Source organism: Primulina eburnea, unplaced genomic scaffold (assembly GCF_022965805.1).
Source record: "Primulina eburnea isolate SZY01 unplaced genomic scaffold, ASM2296580v1 ctg739_ERROPOS11973397, whole genome shotgun sequence".
Lineage (NCBI taxonomy): Eukaryota > Viridiplantae > Streptophyta > Magnoliopsida > Lamiales > Gesneriaceae > Primulina > Primulina eburnea.
In genome coordinates this window covers 2,353,911-2,377,099 of record NW_027331510.1, presented here as the reverse complement: position 1 = coordinate 2,377,099, position 23,189 = coordinate 2,353,911, and the positions used below count along the sequence as shown (strand labels likewise).

General features: G+C 34.0%; 3 protein-coding genes, 4 non-coding genes and 1 pseudogene across 8 annotated transcripts; 6 read left to right on the top strand and 2 right to left on the bottom strand.

Annotated features, from left to right (window-relative positions):
• Positions 1–909: 909 nt before the first annotated feature.
• LOC140822274 (small nucleolar RNA Z199) lies at positions 910–990 on the top strand. Its single transcript, XR_012115927.1, has one exon. It is a non-coding gene; the product is annotated as a small nucleolar RNA Z199 (small nucleolar RNA).
• A 91-nt stretch (positions 991–1,081) lies between these two features.
• On the top strand, positions 1,082–1,158 carry LOC140822278 (small nucleolar RNA SNORD18). Its single transcript, XR_012115931.1, has one exon. It is a non-coding gene; the product is annotated as a small nucleolar RNA SNORD18 (small nucleolar RNA).
• Positions 1,159–1,230: 72 nt separating this feature from the next.
• Positions 1,231–1,317, top strand: LOC140822275 (small nucleolar RNA U54). Its single transcript, XR_012115928.1, has one exon. It is a non-coding gene; the product is annotated as a small nucleolar RNA U54 (small nucleolar RNA).
• A 56-nt stretch (positions 1,318–1,373) lies between these two features.
• Positions 1,374–1,474, top strand: LOC140822276 (small nucleolar RNA R64/Z200 family). Its single transcript, XR_012115929.1, has one exon. It is a non-coding gene; the product is annotated as a small nucleolar RNA R64/Z200 family (small nucleolar RNA).
• Positions 1,475–3,763: 2,289 nt separating this feature from the next.
• LOC140821816 (beta-glucuronosyltransferase GlcAT14B-like) lies at positions 3,764–7,212 on the bottom strand. Its single transcript, XM_073182435.1, has 4 exons — positions 6,367–7,212; positions 6,104–6,179; positions 5,904–6,019; positions 3,764–4,578 (listed from the first exon to the last, which is right to left on the bottom strand). Exons 1-4 carry the CDS (start codon positions 6,950–6,952, stop codon positions 4,064–4,066), a joined length of 1,293 nt encoding a protein of 430 aa, XP_073038536.1. The 5' UTR covers positions 6,953–7,212; the 3' UTR covers positions 3,764–4,063.
• A 1,403-nt stretch (positions 7,213–8,615) lies between these two features.
• Positions 8,616–11,073, top strand: LOC140821815 (uncharacterized; annotated as a pseudogene).
• LOC140822209 (LOB domain-containing protein 27-like) lies at positions 11,040–11,959 on the bottom strand. Its single transcript, XM_073182946.1, has 3 exons — positions 11,681–11,959; positions 11,221–11,549; positions 11,040–11,079 (listed from the first exon to the last, which is right to left on the bottom strand). The coding sequence occupies exons 1-3, from the start codon at positions 11,957–11,959 to the stop codon at positions 11,040–11,042; spliced, it is 648 nt and encodes a 215-aa protein (XP_073039047.1).
• Positions 11,960–13,780: 1,821 nt separating this feature from the next.
• LOC140821733 (uncharacterized) lies at positions 13,781–18,522 on the top strand. Of its 2 annotated transcripts, XM_073182294.1 has the most exons (5): positions 13,781–14,593; positions 14,668–15,249; positions 16,626–17,171; positions 17,384–17,672; positions 18,259–18,522. In XM_073182294.1, the coding sequence occupies exons 1-5, from the start codon at positions 13,955–13,957 to the stop codon at positions 18,297–18,299; spliced, it is 2,097 nt and encodes a 698-aa protein (XP_073038395.1). In that variant the 5' UTR covers positions 13,781–13,954; the 3' UTR covers positions 18,300–18,522. The 2 variants fall into 2 exon arrangements, with proteins under 2 accessions (XP_073038395.1, XP_073038397.1); XM_073182296.1 differs by lacking the exons at positions 13,781–14,593; positions 14,668–15,249 and adding an exon at positions 16,399–16,539.
• Positions 18,523–23,189: the final 4,667 nt, after the last annotated feature.

The window sequence follows — 23,189 nt, the reverse complement described above, 5'->3', positions numbered from 1 at the left end:
AAACTAAAAATAAACATGATTTTAAAATATATTTACTACACAATATAAATGTACAAGCTATGAGAAATTTGGAGGAAACTACTCTTGCATTTTTATGTATTTTTACGCAAATGCAAATATTCCTATTATTTGAATGATAAGTAAATAAACTATTTAATTTTATCTTTTTAGTTTATTGTTAATTCTCATCGTAGCAGCAGATGATAATTCGTGTATGTCCACTTCGTTGCAGATCATGTATTGCCTTCGATCCCGTGTAAGCTCGAACGATCGATGGTCGTGTTAGGTAAATATTTAGATTTAATATATTTGCATGCAAATCATTATATACCATTATTTTTTAATTTCATGATTCTTGGGCATTATTTATTCCTTAGTTTGGCGAGTAGATCGTTAAACACCGTTCAATAATTAATTAAAATTTTTTTAATTCTCTATTTAATTTAATGATTTTCAACAATAATGCATGTCTTCAATACGTAAAGACAAATTATTGCATCCCCTTAATAATATCTTCTTCACCTAAAGATAATTTCAAATAATTGCTAAAAATCTACAGTATGGGCCTCAACCAAATCTAAGATAGCGGGCTAGCCCTTGCTAAACTTGAAATTCAGCCCAGTAGAATGACGGGCTTAAGGCCTAGTTCTTGTTCAGAACCACATTCATTGGGCCATAAAATAAAGGCCGATTTATACACTACCAGCTGCCCTAGTTTCTCGCTCAAATCTACGACGCCGCTCAAATTAGGGTTTTCAAATCATAAATCCCTGTTCTCAGACGTTCTATTTAAGAAGAAAGCTTCATCTCGGAGGCAGCGAAGATTAAGCCTGGTGATTATTTTGTTTTTTTTTTTGTTTTTCTTCCCCTTCCTCCCCTTTTCTTTGTTTTAGTTTTTTGATGACTGTAGATCATCTGATGAGAAAAAAAACTGCAACAATATGAACGGTAAATCCTCCATGATTCTTTGTATTTAAGTCTCTGATGATCAACCATATCTTCAAATATGTTTAATATTTGGTAATTTTGAGTTCAATCGTTCTTTTCTTTGAATGAAATCACAAATTTTTCTGTGAATTGGGAGATGTGATGAACATTTTAATTGGTCCGTGTTTCTGAATAAACCGTGACTGAAAATCCTTAACCAACTCTGATCTCCCCTTACTCTTCCAAATTAGTATTATTATTTTTTTTTACAATAATTAGATTTTATTTCGAAAATTTATTGGCGGCTCTATGATTTCCTGCCTTTGAAGGCGATATACGCTATGCCGACATTCAATATGAGTAGAAATTTTTTTTCCGAGTATGAGAGCCGCCGCGATTTGGCCTTTGTTTGAATACTATTTTTTGGTTTATTTGAATTTTTCGAACTTCTGCCGTGAAGATTTATGGAAAAAATTCACATGTCAGACTTCAGAGATTTTGGCAACAAAGTCAGTGAGAAGGAAATTTCATTCTTTCTGAGCAGAGTTCTAAACTTTTCATTTTTTTTATTGTAACAATAACATTCAAATTTTTTGTATAGAAAATAATAATTTTAACAATAAATAATAATATTTGGATAAAAAATAATAAATTTTCATAAATTAGAAGGCAAAATGTCAATTTGTGTCTTGTATGAAATTATTGTAAGATAATTTTGTAATTATAAATAACATAATTACAAGATTATTTTTTATTCAAATTAATATAAAGATTAAAAATGTCTCATCTTAAAATTGACATTTTGCATAAATCAAAATAGCAAACCTAGAGCCCCCGGTCTTGGTCGGCTGCTGAGCCAAACCGTGGGATTGCCATGAAAGTGTGAATCTTTTATTTTTATATTCTTTATTGTAAATTAATAAAACAAATCAATATATTGAATTGTGGAACGCAAATAAATTTTTTTAATTGCACGTTATCCTTTTACTGCCCTTTTAGAAATTTAATTTAATTGAAAAAACCATAAAAACTAATTATTATCGGAAGGCAAAAGATAAAACAAAATATATGGACCATTAAAAAATTTAATAAAAATATTAATTTCACTATGATTTATTAAGTGGGCTGATGTTCGATATTGATAATGACAAGATTGAAGATTTAAAAAGAAATGGCTATTTTAGTTATTAAAAAGTTATTTATGTATATTTTTATTTAATTTAATATCATATTTGGTGTATCATATTATGTATCTATCTACTAATTATTTATTTCACAACAATTAAATCATTTATCATTTATTTCACATCAATCTATTCATTTAGATGAACTTACAGTATTACCATTAATAAATAATATTAGAAATATTTTATTATATTTTCAAAATGACAAAATCACATTATTTCAAAGTTAATCAAATTAATCAATCAAATATTATATTAACTATATTTTTATATATTTTATTATTAAAAAATATTATTTATTGTCATACTATTTCTCTCATACCACGAACCAAACGATGTCTAAAAATATAATTATAATTTCAAATAATTCTTCACCAAAATAATTAGAAGATAATTAATATAAAGACCTCAATTTTAATTAAATACTAAGATTTCTGATATTATTATTATGACATAGATTGTACAATAGATCTTTATGTTGGACTTAGAGTATTTTGGCTCTAGTAGTGCCTCGTGTTAGATTATTGTTGATTGTTTCATTGTTTATTGAGAAACAGACTTCCAATTTGATTCTCGGAGCACATATCGGATGAGAAGAATCTGTTTTAAGGACATTGTATTTCGTACATGCTTGGATTTGCTTTATTTTATTTTTTTATCTACTGTATTTTCTTTGTCATATTGTTCATTGGTTTCTTACGAAAGTTCCGTACTTTATCATTGGATATATTGTAACACTTTGTACACATATTTAATATTTATACATAATATTTTATTTATTTCTTTCAAGTTCTTTTGAAATATAATTTCGATTATTTGTAACTGTCATTGAATAGCACGGTCTCTTGAGTCTCGACACAATTTGTGTACGCTATTAAAATCTTTTGGTATTATATAATTTCGTGTGATGCTCTAGAGATTGTATTATAAAATTCAAGATTTTTAAAATGATTATTTATTTATGTTAGAGGTAATGACAATTTTAAAATTAAAAAAGTATAGATAAAGATACAAAAAATATATGCTTGAAATATAATAGTTATGGATATAGAAACTACAAATTTATTAAATTTACTTAAAAAAATTTGTATGACATGATTTTTAATTAAACGAAAATGAAATATTTTTGTAATCTACTATCAAAAATTATATCATGATCTTAGAAATACTTACTTTAGCCCCTTTTACACTATAATTTGTATCATAATAAAGTATAAATATATACATTGAGACAAAAAAAAAATTAACTAAAAAAAGCTAAGAATAAATAAAATATTGATAAAAATCCTTTTCTAATTAATAGACTTTGTAATTTTGACATCACACATGGATTAACTCATTTATAATAATTTATGCATCAATTTTTATAATTTATCACTAATTAATGAATCAATTCAAAATTGTACTATTCATGAAACCTTAATGTAGATCCACTGCTATTTTCGTTGAAATTGATTTTTTTTTTTTTTTGAAACTAGAAATTGAATATTGTTGGCTGCCCTTCTTTGTAGTTGAGCCACAGCCTGTCATAGTTGGTGAGTTATAAATAATGAATAAATCTATTGGGATATTTTCAAATGAAAATTCAATATACTATTGAACCTATGAAATGAATTATCCTACCACAAATGGGAGAATCGGTCCCTCGAGTAAGGTCATAAACCAGAAGATCAAGCACAATATCCCAACAGCTAGAGCTTTCTTTTGAAAAGTATCCTTCATTTTCTCACAAATCTGCAAACAAAAGAAATGGCTGCGGTTGAATTTGGAACACAAGCAACAACAAACATTCACCTGCATGCATTTGCATCATTCTTTTGCCACACAACTGTGACCCTGTAATTACAAGTTTCTAAGAAAATGAACAAGATGGAACAGTAGAGCAGCAAATCTTGAACCGAGAGGATTAAGGAAGTCAATGGTGGCAATTGCTTTATCCAGGACAAGACTCGCTATTGACATTGTCGTGGCTGAAAATTCTCAGTGGATAAAAGGGAGTTTATCATGTTCTCTAGTCTCTTAGCACCTGCAGTGGGTCTGAGAACAGTGACATTACCCACAACTGAACACGGATCAGTCCCATTTCCACGACCCCCCACACACCATCCTCCAGGAACAAGCATATCTTGATTCCTAAACAAGAGTTCGGTATCAATTCTGTCGAGAACAGGGTCATCACGAGGAAACTTTCTCGCGAATGGAGCATTGCTATCTACCATCCTCTGCATGTGTTGACTAGTAAGGTAGTGGGGATGTTGCTTTGGAGGGTTGTCCCATGATATAAAGTGGAGATCACTGTTAACTGTGGTGTTACGAAACTCGTGAGCATTGCAGATAACAGTGTGAAAATAGCCTTCAGGAGAAGAAATGAAGTTTGCATAGTACATGAGTACGGTTCGAGGTAAGTTGTCCCATCCCCATATGCAGTAGTCGATGAAAGATCGAGACAATGCCATCCACGCAGATCCTGTAAGGAAAATAGTTCAGCGAACCTATGGAACAACGATCATCTGAGGCACAAACAAATTTCTCAGAATTTCAAAAACCCTCCTAGGAGGAATTCACTATTTGCACCACAAACAAAAATTATGCTACAGCGTGTTCATTGTTTCCCAAGGTTTATCACTGAATTTTTTTCCCTTCATCTCAATATCTTAAATATCAGTGCTTCAGATTTTCCTCTAAAAACCAAATACCATTGTCTCTAGGCAGTAGATAGCAAATATTTTGTGTGCAAGCACACATCTCTAGTTCCTTACATTTGGCACCAAACAAAGAAACGGCTGTGAAATAACTGATACAAAAGGCAGCACAGACATTTGCGGACTCATTAAAAGTAGTTAATAACTCAATCATCTTTGAATTATTGTGTTCAAAGTATCTATTTTGCAGTCCTTGACACATAACAGTGGGCCTTTCATTAGATGGTTCTACTTGTCTTACCCACCACGTAAAAAGGAAAGCCATAACAATCGATCGTGACAATTGATCCAATAATAGAGTCAACCAAATTTAGCTTAGAACATTGGAAGTCGGAAGGTGAATATCGATTATTAATTTTTAAAAATCTCAGTATACGAGAGACCATGCTCAGAAATGGAAAATTTAATGCTACATAAGAAACGGGAGCCCAGAAGCCATACAATTATTTAAAAGCCCCAGATGTTCATACAAAATATTCTCGCTCATCGTTCCACCTGAAGTTCCAAACTTTGGGTTAAAATGCTGGAAAGAGAATTCAAAAACTAGCACAAAAAAAACTGTCAAACGTGAAAACTCTTCGATAATACCCACCTGAAGCCAAAATTTGTCAACAACTCAACAGATAACTCTTAAACAAAACTCTGGAAACACATTTTTTCCCTTGATTTAAAAGACGATATGGCTGAGAAAACAATCAGAACCTGTTTATTAACTAGCTAACACAAAACTCGTGATGAAATTACCATCAAGTCATTAGAGAATAGATAGTTTTTCATGAGATGGAAACTAAGTTGAGCATTTAAATGAGAAAAGGATCGGACTAGTAGGAGTGGAGTGTTCATAAAATTGAAATGACAAGAAAAAGAATCATGGAATCCGAACTTTTTCAAAAAAGATCACACCATGAACAGCGGGATTCCAAACCAACAAATGATGTTTTCAAAAACATTAGGTACAAAGGACATGAAAGAAAAATGAAGCATCCAAAACTCATTCCCATACCATTCAGCCTAAAAGGCAACATGTCTCACAGAGCAAACACAAAAATAATGGAATAAGATAAGCAAAAATACAAATGCCAAAGCATACCGGTAAAGAGTTTAAATGCCGTAGGCACGCTTCTGCGCTGCGTAATCCAGAACACATCAGCCTTCTTGGACATATACAATCCTGGATCAATAATAACAGGCTTCGCCCTCTGAAATCTGTAGAAGTACCAACAAATCACTCAAAATCCAACAAAATTAAACAATAAAGTAGAGTTGGATAATTTACTGATGCCCACTTACTCTTTCCAGCCAATATTGCTGGTATGATCAATGAAATTGAGATCCCGAGGTAAGTATGAAAATGTATGCAGCAGATCTGGGTTGTTAAGAATCCACAAATTAGAACCAAAATTTAACTTCAATTCGAAAACTTTAGAATTATAAGGACTTAGCAAACTTCCCAAACTATCAAACTCAAGCAAAAAATCCCATCTTTCCGCCAAATTTTCCAAAAAATAATGAAAAACAACCTAGGATAGAAAGCTTTCAAAATCAAATATTACCATCTTGAGTGACCAGTGGGTAATCAGAGGCGCTGAGATTTATAAACCAATCCCATTCCCCACCCTCCTTCAGCAAAATGGCAGCCGCGTGTAGGGTATTTGCCACCATAGTTGGCCCACGATAAGTCACCAGATTAGCCTTGGTAATCATCCGAACATTGTTGAATCTCCTGAAAACGAAGTGGGTCTCAACGTAATTCTGCAGATCGAGTCGCTCCTCGGGGGATGATTCCGCGTCGAGGTGTACAACATATTGGTTATTGGGGTGGTACAGCGCCTGGAGTGTGCGGCGAAGCATCCCCCCGTCACCGGCGGAGCCAGATATTAAATAAGCAAGACGCGGGGGCGGAGGAAGGGTGGAAACCGGTAATGGGTGGAGCTTCGACTCAATAAATATAGATGAGACGGACATTGGTGAGTAGTAGCGGCGAAGCGGCAGCAGCGGCGTGCCATCTGGGGAGGTTAAAGTGGTAAGAAACAAAAGAAACAAAGAAACTATGGAGCCAATCGCTAGTGGGAAGATCCATTTTCTCTCCATTGTTTGTGGGTGGCGCAAGTGTAGATAGTAGTTCTTGAGCTTCTTCATTTCGTCAAATTCTCGTCGAATTAAAAACAAAAAATGGAAGAACGATCCAAATATAACTCCTGAACTAGAGGTATAAGCCAATAAATTGTGGGTTTTGATGAAAACTTAAATCTGAAAATCCAAAAGGGATCTTCGAGGTGAATTAAGGGGATGGAATTTTACGATCACATTGCAGAGGAAGGGGCGATGGAGGTGGGTGAAAGGTGAGGATTTGCTGCTGTTCGTTTGGTTTTGGTTGTGAATTGCGCCTTATTTCCTTTCTTCGATATTATATAGTATTTTTCTAAAGTATAATATATTATTTGGTAGAGTAAATGATATATTATATGTTAGCAGAACTTAATCATAAATTATAATATTTTTAAGACTTTTTTATTGAAACATCATTTTAAAATATATTTTTTTTCTAAGATATGATATATTATTAGGTAGAGGAAATGATATATTATATGTTAGCAGAACTTAATCATAAATTATAATATTTTTAAGACTTTTTTTATTGAAACATAATTTTAAAAGATTTGTTGAGTCATTCACCTACAAATACTATTTTTAAGAATATTTTATGTCTTTCTTTTGTGGCCTAGACTTGGTTATATTGGGGTTCGCTCACATGAAGATGATTTGCAAGAATAACTTGTGAAAAAAGGTTTTTAAAAAAGTAGACGCATTATGTATAAAAGTCGAGTGAAATATTTCTTTAAAAACATTTTTTGTACACTTCTATTCTTGCCAAGGACTCTTCAACCGAACACATCTTTTTACCTCTACTTATAATTAAATGGACATTCATTTCTTTGTTGCTATATTAATTACAACAAAAACTTTTTAGTGAGTCAATTTTATAGACCGAATCTTCTATTTGAGTAAACCGTGAAAAAATATTACTTTTCGTTTTAAATGTGGACAGAAATGACCCGTCTCACCGATGAAAAAAAAATATCTTGTTTAAATTTGGACGAGTTTTTAACTATGTTTACATTTTGGCTTAATTTTTTAAGGAAATATCTCACTCCTAACCATATATTACACCCAAGTCACGTTTTACAACAAAACTAAAAAATAAAGGACAAGCATCATGATAAGCTTGGGGATCATTCAGGGAGAAATCGTGAGAGGCCAATTTGTGTGCCACTTGATTTGCATCTCTGCGACAAAAACCAAGCAACCTAATCCGGAGCTAGATCGCAATGACAAGAGATGATTTTGATATCGTCGAATCAACATTAAGAGCATCCAATTTGAATATTACATGCAAATAGCTAATAATTATACTGTAAAAGCCAAGAAGACTCCCAAAGATCTAGATGTCTAACCTAGTAACATTGTATCACAATGCCCTCGTAGTTGCGAGCTACAACGTCAATCCCGCATGAGTTTAACAACAATGATTTCTACATTGATTTTAATAATTCTTGAGAGAATTGTGCCATAAAATTGAGAACCGAAAAAGTTTACGTTGTTTTGTATATATAACGACGACCAGGGTTCGAGTCTCACTCATCACCCCTAACCCCACCCATGAAGTTAAAAAAAACATAGGACTATAAATTCACTCGTAGATTGATTTTTTTTTTTTTTTTTGAATATTTATTTTAGAAACGATTCTAAATATATTTACTCCGATATGAAAAATTTTCTGAGTTATATGCAAAACATGAATCCGATCTCTGCAATTTCCATGCACGTGCAACTTCCGATTCCTAATTCATTACTTAGCTTCACTCTCACAAACATCCTCGTACTATCCGGAAACCTCAGTAAGCGTCGAACCCATCTCGCCATCGTTGCTTTATCATCGTCACATTCCTCCAAGAAGGATGTCTGGAGAAGACAAACCCGCATCCTAATCGCTTGAGACAACGCCGCACAAATATCGAACTCGTAAGCAGAATGCAAGTTTTCTTGACCACGTTGTAGATATAGACGAGCTGTTATCTTCCATTGGTCAGACCTCAGATGAGCACGAGCTGTACGCACTTATGTCACCTTACAAGGACCAGAGCCTCTCCATACGTTTCATGGTCACGCTTTTCGTGCTAGTCCGACTGGCAACGCTCTCTTGTCTCTTGCGCTGCTCGATTGGATCAATGAGGTTGCCATTTACACCCCCACCCCCTCGGTGTTTGCTTACAACGTGGTTCTGCGTAATGTGATGCGGGTTAAGAAGTGGGATCATGCCCACGGGATGCTCGATGAAATGCGCCAAAGAGCTATCTCGCCTGACAAGTATACTTATTCTACTCTTATTACGAATTTTGGAAAATAGATACTGTTTGATGATGCTTTGTCCTGGCTCCAGAAGATGGAACAGGATCGCGTGCCGGGAGATTTGGTTGTGTATAGTAATTTGATCGAGTTGTCTCGTAAACTGTGTAATTACTCGAAGGCCATCTCAATTTTTTCGAGGCTGAAGAGATCAGGTATTGCGCCTGATATTGTTGCGTATAAATTCAATGATTAAATGTTTTTGGGAAGGCTAAGCTTTTCCGAGAAGCGAGGTTGTTGATTAATGAAATGAGGAGTGTGGGGGTTGTGCCAGATACAATCAGGTACACAATGCTTTTGACTATGTATGTTGAGAATCGGATGTTTTTGGAGGCATTGTCCGTGTTTTACAAAATGAGGGAGCTCAATTGTTTGCTTGATCTCACTACATGTAACATTATGTTCGATGTGTATGGGCAGCTTGACATGACAAAGGAGGCAGATAGGCTGTTCTGGAGTATGAGAAAGATCGGGATTGAACAGAATGTTGTTAGTTATAATACCCTTTTGAGGGCTTATGGTGATGCCAAACTTTTTGGGGAGGCAATACATCTGTTTAGGTTGATGCAGAGGAAGGATATTGAGCAGAATGTAGTTACGTATAACACTATGATAATGATTATGGGAGGACCCTTGAGCATGAAAAGGCTAATAATCTTATCCAAGAGATGCAGCGCCGGGGCATTGAGGCCAACACGATTACTTACTCAACAATAATATCGATCTGGGGTAAGGCTGGGAAGCTAGGCCAAGCAGCAATGCTTTTTCAGAAGCTACGAAGCTCTGGTATTGCGGTAGATCAAGTTCTTTATCAAACCATGATTGTAGCATATGAGAAAGCTGGTTTAGTTGCTGATGCGAAACATTTATCACATGAACTTAAGCGTCCAGACAATATTCCAAGGGAAACTTTCATCAGTATTCTTGCTGGAGCTGGTCGTATAGAAGTGGCTATGTGGTTATTCAGACAGGCCACTGATGCTGCAGAAGTAAAAGATATGGCGACCTATGAACGCTTGATTGATCTTTTTTCTAAATATAAAAAGTATACAAACGTTATTGAGGTGTTTGAGAAATGTGAGGGCAGGATATTTTCAAGATTCTGATGTAATTGCACTTGTTCTGAATTCATATGGAAAGTTACAAGAGTTCGACAAGGCAGATGCTATGTATAAGGAGCTGCAAGACGAGGGCGGTGTTATCTTGGATGAAGTTCATTTTCAGATGCTGAATCTTTGTGGTGCCAGAAGAAATTTTGAGATGGTAGAAACACTGTTTCAGAAGCTGGACGAAAGATCCCAACATTAACAAGGAGCTACATCTTGTTGTTACTGGCATATATGAAAGAGCGAATAGACTAATTGATGCATCTAGAATCATCAACCAGATGATTGACAGAGGGTTTCTCAAATCTTGATTTTTTTGTTAGTCTACATCCGTTGTTGAAGAAACTTTTGTTTCTCATCTCGTTGTAAAGTGCAGTTCTTTTTTACTGTTTCATGTGTATATATTCGATCATTGTTTACATGTATCTTCTGGTGGTCAGAGTAACATTAGCGCAGGGAAATGCAGAAGGAAAAGAATGTTATTAAAACTTTTTTGGCTGCATTAAATGCAAATGTTTCTCATTTTGTTTTTTTGACATCCCTCATATATATAAATGTTACATGCAAATTTTTTAAAGCTGTGAAAAATGAATTACCAAAAGAATTAGCTGGAAAAAAAAAAACAAAGAATTGGCTGGACAGAAAAGGAAAATCTGACTCCAAAATTCAAAACTGAGCTCCTTAGTTAGTCCGCAGCTTGCTGTAGGATACACCTACTCCCCTGGTTTATCGTTGATCGGTGATGATTTTGAACTGCAGGTCAATTTGTACGTCAGATCAATATGCACTTGTATCCATCACCTTAGCATGTATTAATAACATACTTTTTTAAATGTATGAAAAATTTCTTATTCTAGCAATTTGTTTATATGTATCTGAAGCAAGTTGACGTACCTTGGTCCGCATGCCTCTTTATTTTCAATGTAAGATTGACTATCATCAGCTGTTGTACTATAACGCAGACCCCCATAATCTGGAAATAATATTTCGGGTTCTCTTTGGATGCCATGAACACCAGTTTGTGCTTCGAGGTGCATGGAGAGGAGGTCGTGATTGCTGGTAACATCAGAAAAAAGGTCTAATCCCAGCACCTGACCGGCTACGTTCTCAGGCGATTCAGCATAAATTCCAACATTCTTATTCAAGAAATATTGGAAAGGCACTGATTCCGTGCCCTCTACATCTTGTGAATAGATCCTTGGACGATTGCCTCCAAACTCTTGCTGGGATGAAGGCAGTAATACGGATTATGATCAACTTGCTGATTCGACAGATTTATGTTCGCAGCTATCGCCGAATTTATGCTTGTTATGCGTCTTAATTCGTCTTCGGCAGCCTCCAGCTGGGAAGACACCTGGAGAATGATAAAAGTACAACCATAAGCAGGAATATGATGACGCCATTCAGATTCGAATATGATGGATTTCATTGCATCATCCTTTTGATCCTGAGTCTCCAAGGTGTTGAGTATCTTGGTGACATTCGACACCCCGTACAGCCGGTGCACGTAATGAAACAATTCAGGTTTGTGGGCCGGAAAATGCTTTGCCAGAGGACAGTCAGCGGTACATTTTCTTCTTCTATACCTGCATGCAGCGCAGGAAGGGGTTGAGCCACCGTCCCTCAGTGTCATATTGATTGGACTCGATTATGATCAGAATTTCAGTAAAGAATTTCAAGAAATGGTTGTCTATATAGTTTTGGATTTAGAAATGGAGGCAGTGGATATATATTTCTTCTATTCTTTATAATCTCCTCTCGATATCAAATCCGATTCCATAATATAATCTTGGATATGGGGTAAATTTTTTTGACGCTTTCACTATTAGAGTTCCGTCTCCATTCTTGGTGTGGCTGATGAAAGATATATACGTCTGAAACAAATTTGAAATCTTGTTAGACAACTGTCGAGTCAAATCAGATTCCGAATTATCCAATATGGGGGAAGATAAACGTGCATGTTAGAGATCATCATATACTGATAAGCGTGGCACACACACGTGTCTTGCAAAATGTAAAAAATAAATTTAATAGAATTTTATAAAACTATAGAATAATATAGTCTACAGAGATTTTTGATTGATTTTTTCGTTTTATATTATTATTAATGAGAAGAAGAGGAGCCGTTGTTTGTTCGGAGATTTTGTGGATTGAAGAACAGAAAAAAGTAAAATTAAGAGTGAAAAAAAACAAAGTAAGCGTATGTTTGGAATACTAAAAAAATTCACAAAAAATGGTTGCTATTATTTATATATATATATTTATAATAGTAAAAGATGTACACACATTACATTTGTTATTATTATTTTTAACTTGATCAAATAATACTGAATAATTAATACGAAATTATTTTCAATTTATAAGAATTATTCAATTTGAAAGAGAAGTTTAGTTTATAAATTTTTTCTATGTAAAATATGGAGTGATTTGAGTAGGTTTTTAACATGGTCAGAAAGCTTATTATGTAATTAAATATTTTGGTGTCTTTTAAGATAGTTACTCTAAAAATCTCACAATTAATACTATATATATATATATATATATATATATATATTTAGTTTTGATATGTTCCATGTCTATTGTGTACATTTATGTGAATACGGATGATGTGTCATTCTCATATTGAACACACACATTTTCTATGGTTCATCACATCTAATAGATGTGTGACAGCTCATTAGTGATATATATTTATTGATTTAAAAATGTTTTTAAATTTTTTGTTTTGTTTTGTTTATAAGAGTAATGTCATTTAATTTACTTTCATGTACATATCAATTATCAAATAATTTTTTAATTATAAAGGTTCATTTCTATCTTGATTTTGGAGATGCTAACATCAAGTCTTGATCATATACATTTCCCCCTCAATATTAGAGTAAAGTTACTAATATTAAGTTACAAACATTAAGCATCATGTGGAATTTGCCAAAATAGAATGTCGCAACTTCAAATTTGATATTAATTTTCTCTGATGTTATTACGAAAACTTTGAAATTTCTTTTTTCTAAACTTAATTATGTTTGATTTGTCAGATTCCATCGATTTCTGTGTGTAAAACCTAAATTGGTCAGCTATAAGACAAAACGTGGCTGCAGACTTAGGGAAATCTAACTGATACGGTGTGATTGTAACCTACGTCCATCCATCGAGCATTTCTTGATGATTCGCTGCGGCTCTGCCGGGCTGTTTGCTCATCATCATCGGCTGCTAAGTATTTGTCGAGATGGCTCTCGAGTTGCAAGAGCATTTGTGGAATATAATAGGTAATTTAAAATAAGGATTGTTAATACAAGAGATGTAGAAAAGCAATAAGTTAAGTACGCGCAAGATTTAGTCTAGCCTCATGTTTTCGTTGAATCGGCATCCAAACGTGTCCAAAGAATCACACCGTACATTTAACAAAACCAGTATTCAACGTCCTAGCATAAAAATGATTCCAAATTTCCAGTCAACGGAAAGAGGGCAAAATTACGGAACTTACAAGTCAACTCTCGCGTTAATCCCCTTTACATAATCGCATCACATAATAAAGGTCCAATTATAAAATTATCAGACAGTCGTGTAAGAAATATAATCCAAGCAGTACAGAACAACCGTAGTCTTTCAAGGAACAGATCCAAAAAATATGGAGTTTTTTAACAAAGCCAAAGCAGTACGACTCAAGAGTCATCTCGACAAATACTTGGCAGCCGACGATGACCAGCAAACAATCCGGCAGACCCGCAACGGATCATCGAGAAAGGCTCGATGGATTGTTGAGTTAGTCGACCGGAATCCACATGTGATCCGGCTCAAGAGCTGCCATGGAAGGTACCTTACTGCTTCCGATGAGGCGTATCTGCTGGGGATGACTGGGAAGAAAGTGCTGCAAACTATTCCAGATAAGAAGAACGATGCCTCGATTGAGTGGGAGCCCATAAAAGAAGGGTACCAAGTTAAGTTGAGAACTGTAGGGGGAAACTACTTGAGAGCTAATGGGGCTACGCCGCCGTGGAGGAACTCCATCACGCACGATATTCCGTACAGGACTGCTACACAGGATTGGGTGATGTGGGATGTTGATGCGGTGGACATATCTGTGCTGGATGATGAGTACCTGCCGAGTCATGCTTCGAGTTTTTCTTCTGTGCAGGAGGATGACTATCGGAGCTCGGATTCGCCGGTGTCTAATGGGTCTGAGAGGCGGCTGCGGCCGGCGATTAGTTCTCAGATGCGGTGGCCGTCGGTTGTATCAGAGAAATCTTCTCACATAAGCGGAAGACAGGTACTTGCCAAGATTCTAGCTTTGTTTCTCATCCAGTTTCACTTTTTTCACCGGAAAGTTGAACTCTTTTGCAGGATGGAATGGAGTTCTTCCAGAAAGCGAAATCGGTGAGATTGCAAAGCCATCTCGGAAAATACTTAGTAGCGGACGACGATGAACAGACTGTCCGTCAAAGCCGTAACGGCTCCTCCCACATAGCGCGTTGGGCTGTAGAATTTGTTGACGGGACACGTGACAGAATCCGGCTCAAGAGCTACCACGGACTATATCTCACGGCGTCGGCGGCGCCGTTCCTCCTCGGTATGACAGGGAAGAAGGTCACCCAGACCCTGCCAGGAAATATGACGGACGCGTCGATCGAGTGGCAGCCAGTGAAGGAAGGGCTCAACGTGAAGCTAATGACCAGTGAAGGGACGTTCTTGAGAGGGAACGGCGGCTCTCCGCCATGGAGGAATTCCGTGACACACGATGTGCCGCAGAGAACGGCCACCCAGAATTGGGTGCTGTGGGGGGTGGAAGTTATGGATATCACTTTATCGGATTCGGATACGGGTTCGGCCGGACTCTCACCAGCTTCCAGCTTTTCCTCGCTGGCGGATGATTATTCGGGTTCACCGGATACCGGGTCCCCAATGGTGATTAAGAGACAGCCACAGGTATTCACGATTCTTCAAATTTTCATTTTTATAATATTGAAATAATTAATATAAAATATTATATTAATATAAAAAAATTAATTTATGGATTTATTTTTTTATCAAAACAATATATATATTTGAAATTCAAATATAATATTTATTTTAATTTTTAATACATAGCATAGCTAAAAATTATTTGTACTTCATAGTAAATTGTCAAAGCCTAACAAATGAGTAGTTGAAATGTGAAATGTGAATAAACATGTTTGTTTGGTTATGGATTTAAAATCTAATATATTAAAGAAAAGAAAAAATTGCTCCTCCCACATTTGAACGAAAATTGATTAAACCATACGAATAATAAAAGTTAAAATGATAAGATATTGTAAAAAATTTGAAAATAATAAAAACTAATTACCCCTATTGAATTGCTACAAATATAATTGAGTTAGGCGGTGAGGAATGACCAATATATTCAAAATTTAAATTAATAGACAAATAATGCATTTAGTGGTTGCTTCGAACTTCTTGGTTCATGCATTTAGTGCAACTAATTGTTTCTTTGAACACGCTTTTAGGATCTACAAAACAAATTGATACTAATTTTTGTAATAAATCGAGGTAGCTGTTTTCAATATTCATTAAAATATATATGACTTTCCATCATTTTATTTGAATTGGATCGAATATGATTTTTTTAATGAGTCAAAGAGAATAAATTTAAGAACGTTTTAGTCTTTTTAACTCTTAATTTTTAAAAATAAAACAAAAAAATTTATACTTGAGATTACCAGACTCAAACCTGGGTTTTTTTTTGGCAGCAGCAGCAAGCACGTTATCAATACACTATGGTATATAATTGAATATCAACTTAAATTTTGAGTTGAGTTTTTTTTATTTTTATTTTGTCGAGTTTGAGTCGAATTTTTTTACATTTTGAATTAAGTTTTAATCATTGGTTCGAGTTTTGGGGTGAGATTTTGGGACGAAGTTTTTTGAGTTGAGTTTTTGGGTGGGATTTTGGGGGTGAAGTTTTTTTGGTATAGTTTTGTTTTTGGGGTGGAGTTTTCGAGTGAAGTTTTATGTGTGAGTTGAGTTTGAGATGGTATAATTTTATGTATGAGAGTTTGGATGAAATTTTTATTTTGATTAATTTAGATTTTTATTTTTATGACAAAATAATAAAATTAGAGTTACTCTTTTTTCGATTTCCCCCCGTTTCCCTTTTTGTATATAGTCAGACAATTGAAATGTTTGATTTAATATTGAATTCGTTTCCCCATTAATGATTAATCCCTCTTAGTGCGGGTAAAATCTCAGTTTTTCCCAGCATTTATCGCGTGATTTAGATCATTTGATTCAATCTTTGTTTCTTCTTTTTTTTTTATCCACAGGCTTCTGGAATGGATTTCTTCAAGAAAGCCAAATCCGTCAGACTGAAGAGCCACCACGACAAATACCTGACAGCGGAAAGCGATGAAGAAACCGTGGTTCAAGATCGTTCGGGATCATCGAAGCATGCCAAATGGAGCGTAGAATTCGTGGAAGGTGTCGAGAATGTCGTACGATTGAAGAGCTGTTTTGGGAAATACCTTACATCCTCGGATGATCAGTTTCTTCTGGGCGTGACGGGTCAAAAAGTTGTCCAATCCCTGCCCAGGAAATTGGATTCGAAGATCGAATGGGAGCCCATTCGAGATGGGATGCAAGTGAAACTCAAAACGAGATACGGTAATTACTTACGGGCGAACGGAGGGTTGCCGCCGTGGAGAAACTCGATCACTCATGATATACCTCACAGACACCAAGATTGGATTTTGTGGGTTGTTGATGTTATCGAAATTCGACCTGAATCGCCGCCCAAAGTTTCGATATCATCTGATTCGTTGGTGGAGGATTTCAGCTCTTCGTCTTTTAATCTGAGGTTCCCAAGTAATGAGGTTTGTTCTGATAACTCTGATTATATAATTTCCATACTATAATGTGTTATTTTTTAAAAATCTATCTTCTAAATGGAAAATGTCTCACTTTGCATAATCGACGAAGAAGGAAAGCTTTTATAAACACATGTTTGAGTAAATGCTTCAGAAAATTTTGTAGGATTGTTTTATAGCTTAGTGTTAACATTACGCTTTGTGCTGTTAATGCTCAGTCTATCGGTTCAGTTGAAGATTCAACCAGGAAAACTGAAGGACGTCTTATATATTACTATGTCTGTGATGATGATGGAAATGTAAATGATGCCATCGAAGGGCCATCTTTTCAATTTAAAGGGCACGGGTTGCCGGAGTTGACTCAGAAACTGGAAGAAGAAACAGGGATCGAGAATATAATCGTTTGTTCGCGTAATCGCATCAATGGAAAGCTTTATCCCCTTCGGTTGGCTTTACCTCCTAATAATGCAACTATGAACGTTGTGGTTGTTCCACCTACATCCAGAGGTTTGTATACATTATGTTATTTAATATTGCATTTCTCAATTCTTATCTGCACATACACATATACACACACAGTCACTTAGTGCAACATTCTTGCCTATAAGATCATCAGGATTGTAACGGCGAAAATTGTGCGTAAGATATGTATAAGAAATGAGTTTGAACCTTGAGGACAAGTTTCGAGTTATTAGCTAGGGATAGGGTGGGGTGTGGATGAGTGCTGAATGACCACCCCTGATGGTTCTTTTCTTGGATGGGAATGCTATTTGCCTTGATAATAATTGAAGCAGTAGTTGGTATATACTTGATGATCAGTTGACAAGAAAATCAAATTTTTATAATCCCTTCAAATGAAAACATTTGTCTCACATTGCGAGTTTGACCCCTAAAAGTCCTCGCCCCAGAGTTCAAAATCCTGGATTTCGATCTTCCATGTTTGATGGCTTCCACGATATATCTAGATTATCAAGTTCGTTTCTTTATGTATTCCTATCTCCAATTTCTTGAAAAACAATTTGCACACAAACGCTTGTTCTACTTGACTGCGCACATTCCGTCAAGACTCATGTTCCCCCCGTTATCTATGCAGTGGCCAGTGATTTCATGCCCTCCCTCCCCAGTCGTACATGACATGCATCCACTAACTATTATCGGGATCTCTTGGTTTGGAGGAAAGTGGGATGTTTCTTGCACCATGAAGCCAAGACTTCTGTATTCCGAAGAGTGTTTATCACTTCCATTTTTTGGTTATTTGATGATTCATTGAACTTTGTGTGCTGATATCCGCAAAAGCAGTGATTATTGAATGATTTTGTGCTGGGAATTGTCAAATGTATACAAGAATGTTTCTTTATTTATTTTTTGTATGTGTGTGTGTGTGTGTGTAATTATTTTGCACTGAACAAATCTTATATTTCCTATTCATAATGATAATATTAATAATTCCATAAAGTGTTGATAATAATTATCCAAACGTGTGAAAAATAGCTTGCCTTTCATCTAAACGGGGGATTGTAGGAGAAGAAGTTATTGCCAATGTTGATATGTAATAATGTATTTTCTTTTCTTTTCTTTATTTATAAAAAATATACAATGACATATTTACCGTTAAATATAAAATAATTATTAATCTATACACATTTAAAAAGTTTCTACGCTCGGGTTTCATGACTCACGAACTAGTGAGGTATAGGTTTTATCTGGGTTAAACTTCTGGATTTCTTATGCATCGTGAAAAAATTCATTACAGTGGCGAAAACACAATTTTTTGATTCGCATACATTATTTATGACATAAAAATAATTATTTTGTCAAAGAGAAAAATATTATCGAGTAGCTAAAATTCACAAAATAAATCAAACCTTGTTCATGATATTAAAGTTAGGATTATTTTTCAATTGATTTGGTGAAACCTACCTTATTTTGAATTATAATAATTATACATTGATTATATAATTTTATTGATTAAACTTTTTATTTCCTAATACAACCTTTATTTTTGTTCTTCGATCATATTTATATTTTCAAATTTATTTATAGTGAAAAATAATGTTTTTGATATAAAAAAATAAAAAATTTCATGAGTCAAATGAGATCGAAAATCCGTCCACAATCTTGCCCTCAAATTCCCACCCTAGCTTTGAGCCAGTTCCTTGGCTTTTTAATGTGCAATATCTTTATCAGATTGACCAAAATTGAATACTGGGAAAAAAATTGAGATTTGTTTTCTAAACAGTGTTTTTTTAAATAATAAATATGACCTTGAAGCAATTAATGGGTGGTTTTTAACTCGCGGAAGGCTGTAAGTTCGAAAAATTAGTACATCAAAGACTAAAATCTTCAAATTAATGCTATATTTAGGTTCTGATCTACCAAAATGACTGAAAATAATTTTTTTTTTAAAAATAGGCACACAACGTACAAAAAAGCTCATGTCCCTCTTTACATCAGGTATCCAAACCATCCAACTGCTATTTTATCTCTGTTATCCTGCTGATTTAATTTGAATAGCCCTCTTTTTGTCGGATTATTGCGGATATAATCATAAAAGGCTAACTATTCAGAATTTTAGCCCAAACTTCTAATAAACTTTGATTTTCTACTTGCTTAACAGTAATTTTTCCATATATTTCTTGTTAGAAGTACCCCTGATCTCATTGATATCGAATGAGAGCAAATAGTTCGACAAGGTTAGTTGTTGAACCATATCACATCGTTCCAGAAACAATGAACTACTTGAGACATCTTTTATATCACTATGAGTTTGATTCAAATTTTATAATTATGTTATAATAGTCTTTCTGAATCGAGCATCACTCGAATTTTTTTAAAGATCTGTTCTAGCTTAAGATCAGAATTTTTTTATATTGGTGAATATTAAGCGGCAAGTATTGTAGGAATTCGCTGATTACTAAATTACTATAAAATCACGTGATATTGGTGTCCATTAATCTGAAATATATTATTTGCTTCCGAATTACTAGCCAACTAATGTTTTCATGTGTGTAGAGAAAAGATATCAAGGCATCTACATTGCACCAGGATCATACATTGCCAATAAGGGGTCCCGAGAGGCTGCAAGACTTGAGATCATATTTGAGCTTAGAGTTAGATATGATGGAGAAGATGGTTCGTCCATTTGCTATGCCGGCCGCCGGCCAAAGATTTCCTCCACCCTCGATTCCTCATGGTTTTACGGGGGGTTATATATTTCTCCAAATTAAAGCTCCAGTGTCTTACAACGCCTTGCCAATCTTTGGCCATTTCACAAGCATGGAAGTAATATATATAATGCTGTGAATTAAGTAAATGGTTGATTTGAGCACGGGTCTTCTTTCTTTTTTTTTTTTCCTTTTTTTTTATATCTGCATTATTCACTTTTGGCCCCTAAATGCAAAAATTACCCACCCAGAAAAGTTTCGAAGCAATCCACACAGAATCAAGCTGAAGAAATTTCGAAAAAATGACCCTGCAGAATCAATTAGCACACACACTTGTACTTTATACGGGATACAAGCTTATTTATTATATGTTTACATCCAGGAAAATATTTATGAAGAAAAATTCAAATATATTTATTTTTTAAAAAATAATTAAGATCTCTTTATATAAATTAAAATATTTTTATTACATATTCTATAGTTAGCTAGAAACTTAGAATGGGCGGCACCTGATATTTGATTATCGATGACTGTCTTTTTCTCTTTTACATATTTTGACATTACTTTTGTCTGCATATTAATAAGTAATCTTCCCAACTGCAAATAGTTAGCACATATAACATAATTTAAAACGACAATGTTATATATATATATATATATATATATATATATATATATATATATTTATTTATGCTGAAGTTAAAGAGAAATATCATGTCGGCAAGTTTTATAAATCCTCGATTGGATTGCTCGCAGGCCACACAGTGATGTGTAGGGATCACCAACTTTCTTCTTGGGTTTGAGGCTCCGTGAAGAAAACCCGAAAATGACAATTTGGGAGACTAATATTTGGGTTTGGAGTTTAATAAAGAATAATCGATAAGACAATCTAATAAAAGTTTTTGTAATATACATATATGTGTCATGTGTGCGTGTGTGTGTTTTAATTCATAAATAATTTTTTTTAAAAACGTAAAACATATGTACCAGCAAATTATATATCTGTAAGAAGAAAAGGAATGACTAAACAAATTTCTGTAGAATTTAGGCGCTGTGATGATGATATGGATGGACTTGAATTCGAATAAAAGCAAGTTCGATGAGTCACGTACAAGGTAGAATATGACTAAACGATGATGTCTTCTCCAAATTTCCGTCGACTTTATTGACAGTACTGATGCCACGAGGTATTCGTTTTATTTATTTTTGGGTTTTATTCTCAATTATTGAACAATAAAATAATAAATTATTGCAGCATATGCATTTGAGCGGATGATTTTGAAATAATGGTTATGATTGGACCACCTCGATGAACGGAAGAATTGGACGGGCTTTTAAATAAATATATATATATATAAATATATAAATATATAAATATATATATATAAATATATAAATATATATATATATATATATATATATATATATATATATTATATGGATGCCGGCAGGTCAGAAGTTTGATATCTTTTGTCGAAATATAATGCACCACTAATTTACACACGTATGTGCATTAAATACAATATATTAATATTCGGCCGATCAACTTTCTACGTGAGATCATCTCAAATCTTTATATTTTTATATTATATAAATAAATTGACTTATCTATATTTATATAAAAAAAATATTTTTATGTGAAATTAATATTAAATACAATATATTAAGCTTTGGCTGAGTAACTTTTCGACAAGACAATATCATATATTTATATTCGTAAAACGAGTTGATTATATCTATATTTATAAAAAAAACTATTTCAATATAAAAATTAATATTTTTTTTTGAAAACTCGCAAATTGTTTTCATATCTTGGCCGTATATTTTTTGGTCCACAGCTTACATGTGTGAAATATTTTAAATATATAAAAATTATCGATTACATCATTTTCCATGAGTTCGATTACATCAATGATTGAGTCTGATATTTTAATTTTGATATCTATATATATTTAATATATCCAAAGGAGAGTAAAAGCACCCAGAACATTGGGCAACATTCAATGTTCGAACAAATTGGTATAAGTTGGGAAGTTTACATCGTATTCTAAATACTGACCCACTTCATTATTTTACAAATTTAGATGAGATAAATATCAAGTGTCATGCTTCAGTCTTTGTACTGAGTACAGGGTGGGGACATAATTAATCGGTTACGGAGGCAGAAATCTAGTTATGTCTAATTTTAAACTCTAGAATCTTTTAATATTTTAAATTGATTTACCCTGACTAATATCATATTATTCCAAAATTATACAAAATTTACATATACATTTTTTTTAAAAAAAATTGGGTCACCCGAGCTAAACAAGCATGTGTCTCCGCCCCTGCAAGTAACATTTTACTTGATACCCACACTAAAAATAAGCAACACATAAATAAACAACATAAAAAGAATAATAATCTCATGAGTTGGTGAAATATATGTGAGTGAGAAACGACACGATGATATCGATTTTTGCTACCAACATTTTCTAGATCGAGAATGCGAGACATGAATTGTTTAGTGCGATTTACTTGATGTTATTTTAAGTTCGAGTGTTTTATACGTATACATATAAAAAATATCGGCGACACGTTTCCATCACAATAGAATAATAAAATAATAATGTGATAACTACATATTTAACTTACAAGTTACAAGTATGATTTATTATCCGTCTAAAAAACCTTTATCATGTTATAGATACATATATTCTAAATCTATATATAAAATAAAGGTGGGCGACTATAACAAAAATCAAACAAACATGCCTTACTATTATTTAATAAGACAAGATGATTTATCGGTTTCATACAAATCGAAGTTGGTATAATTAAACATTATTACTCTAAAATCAAATCTCATATTTTTAAAGGC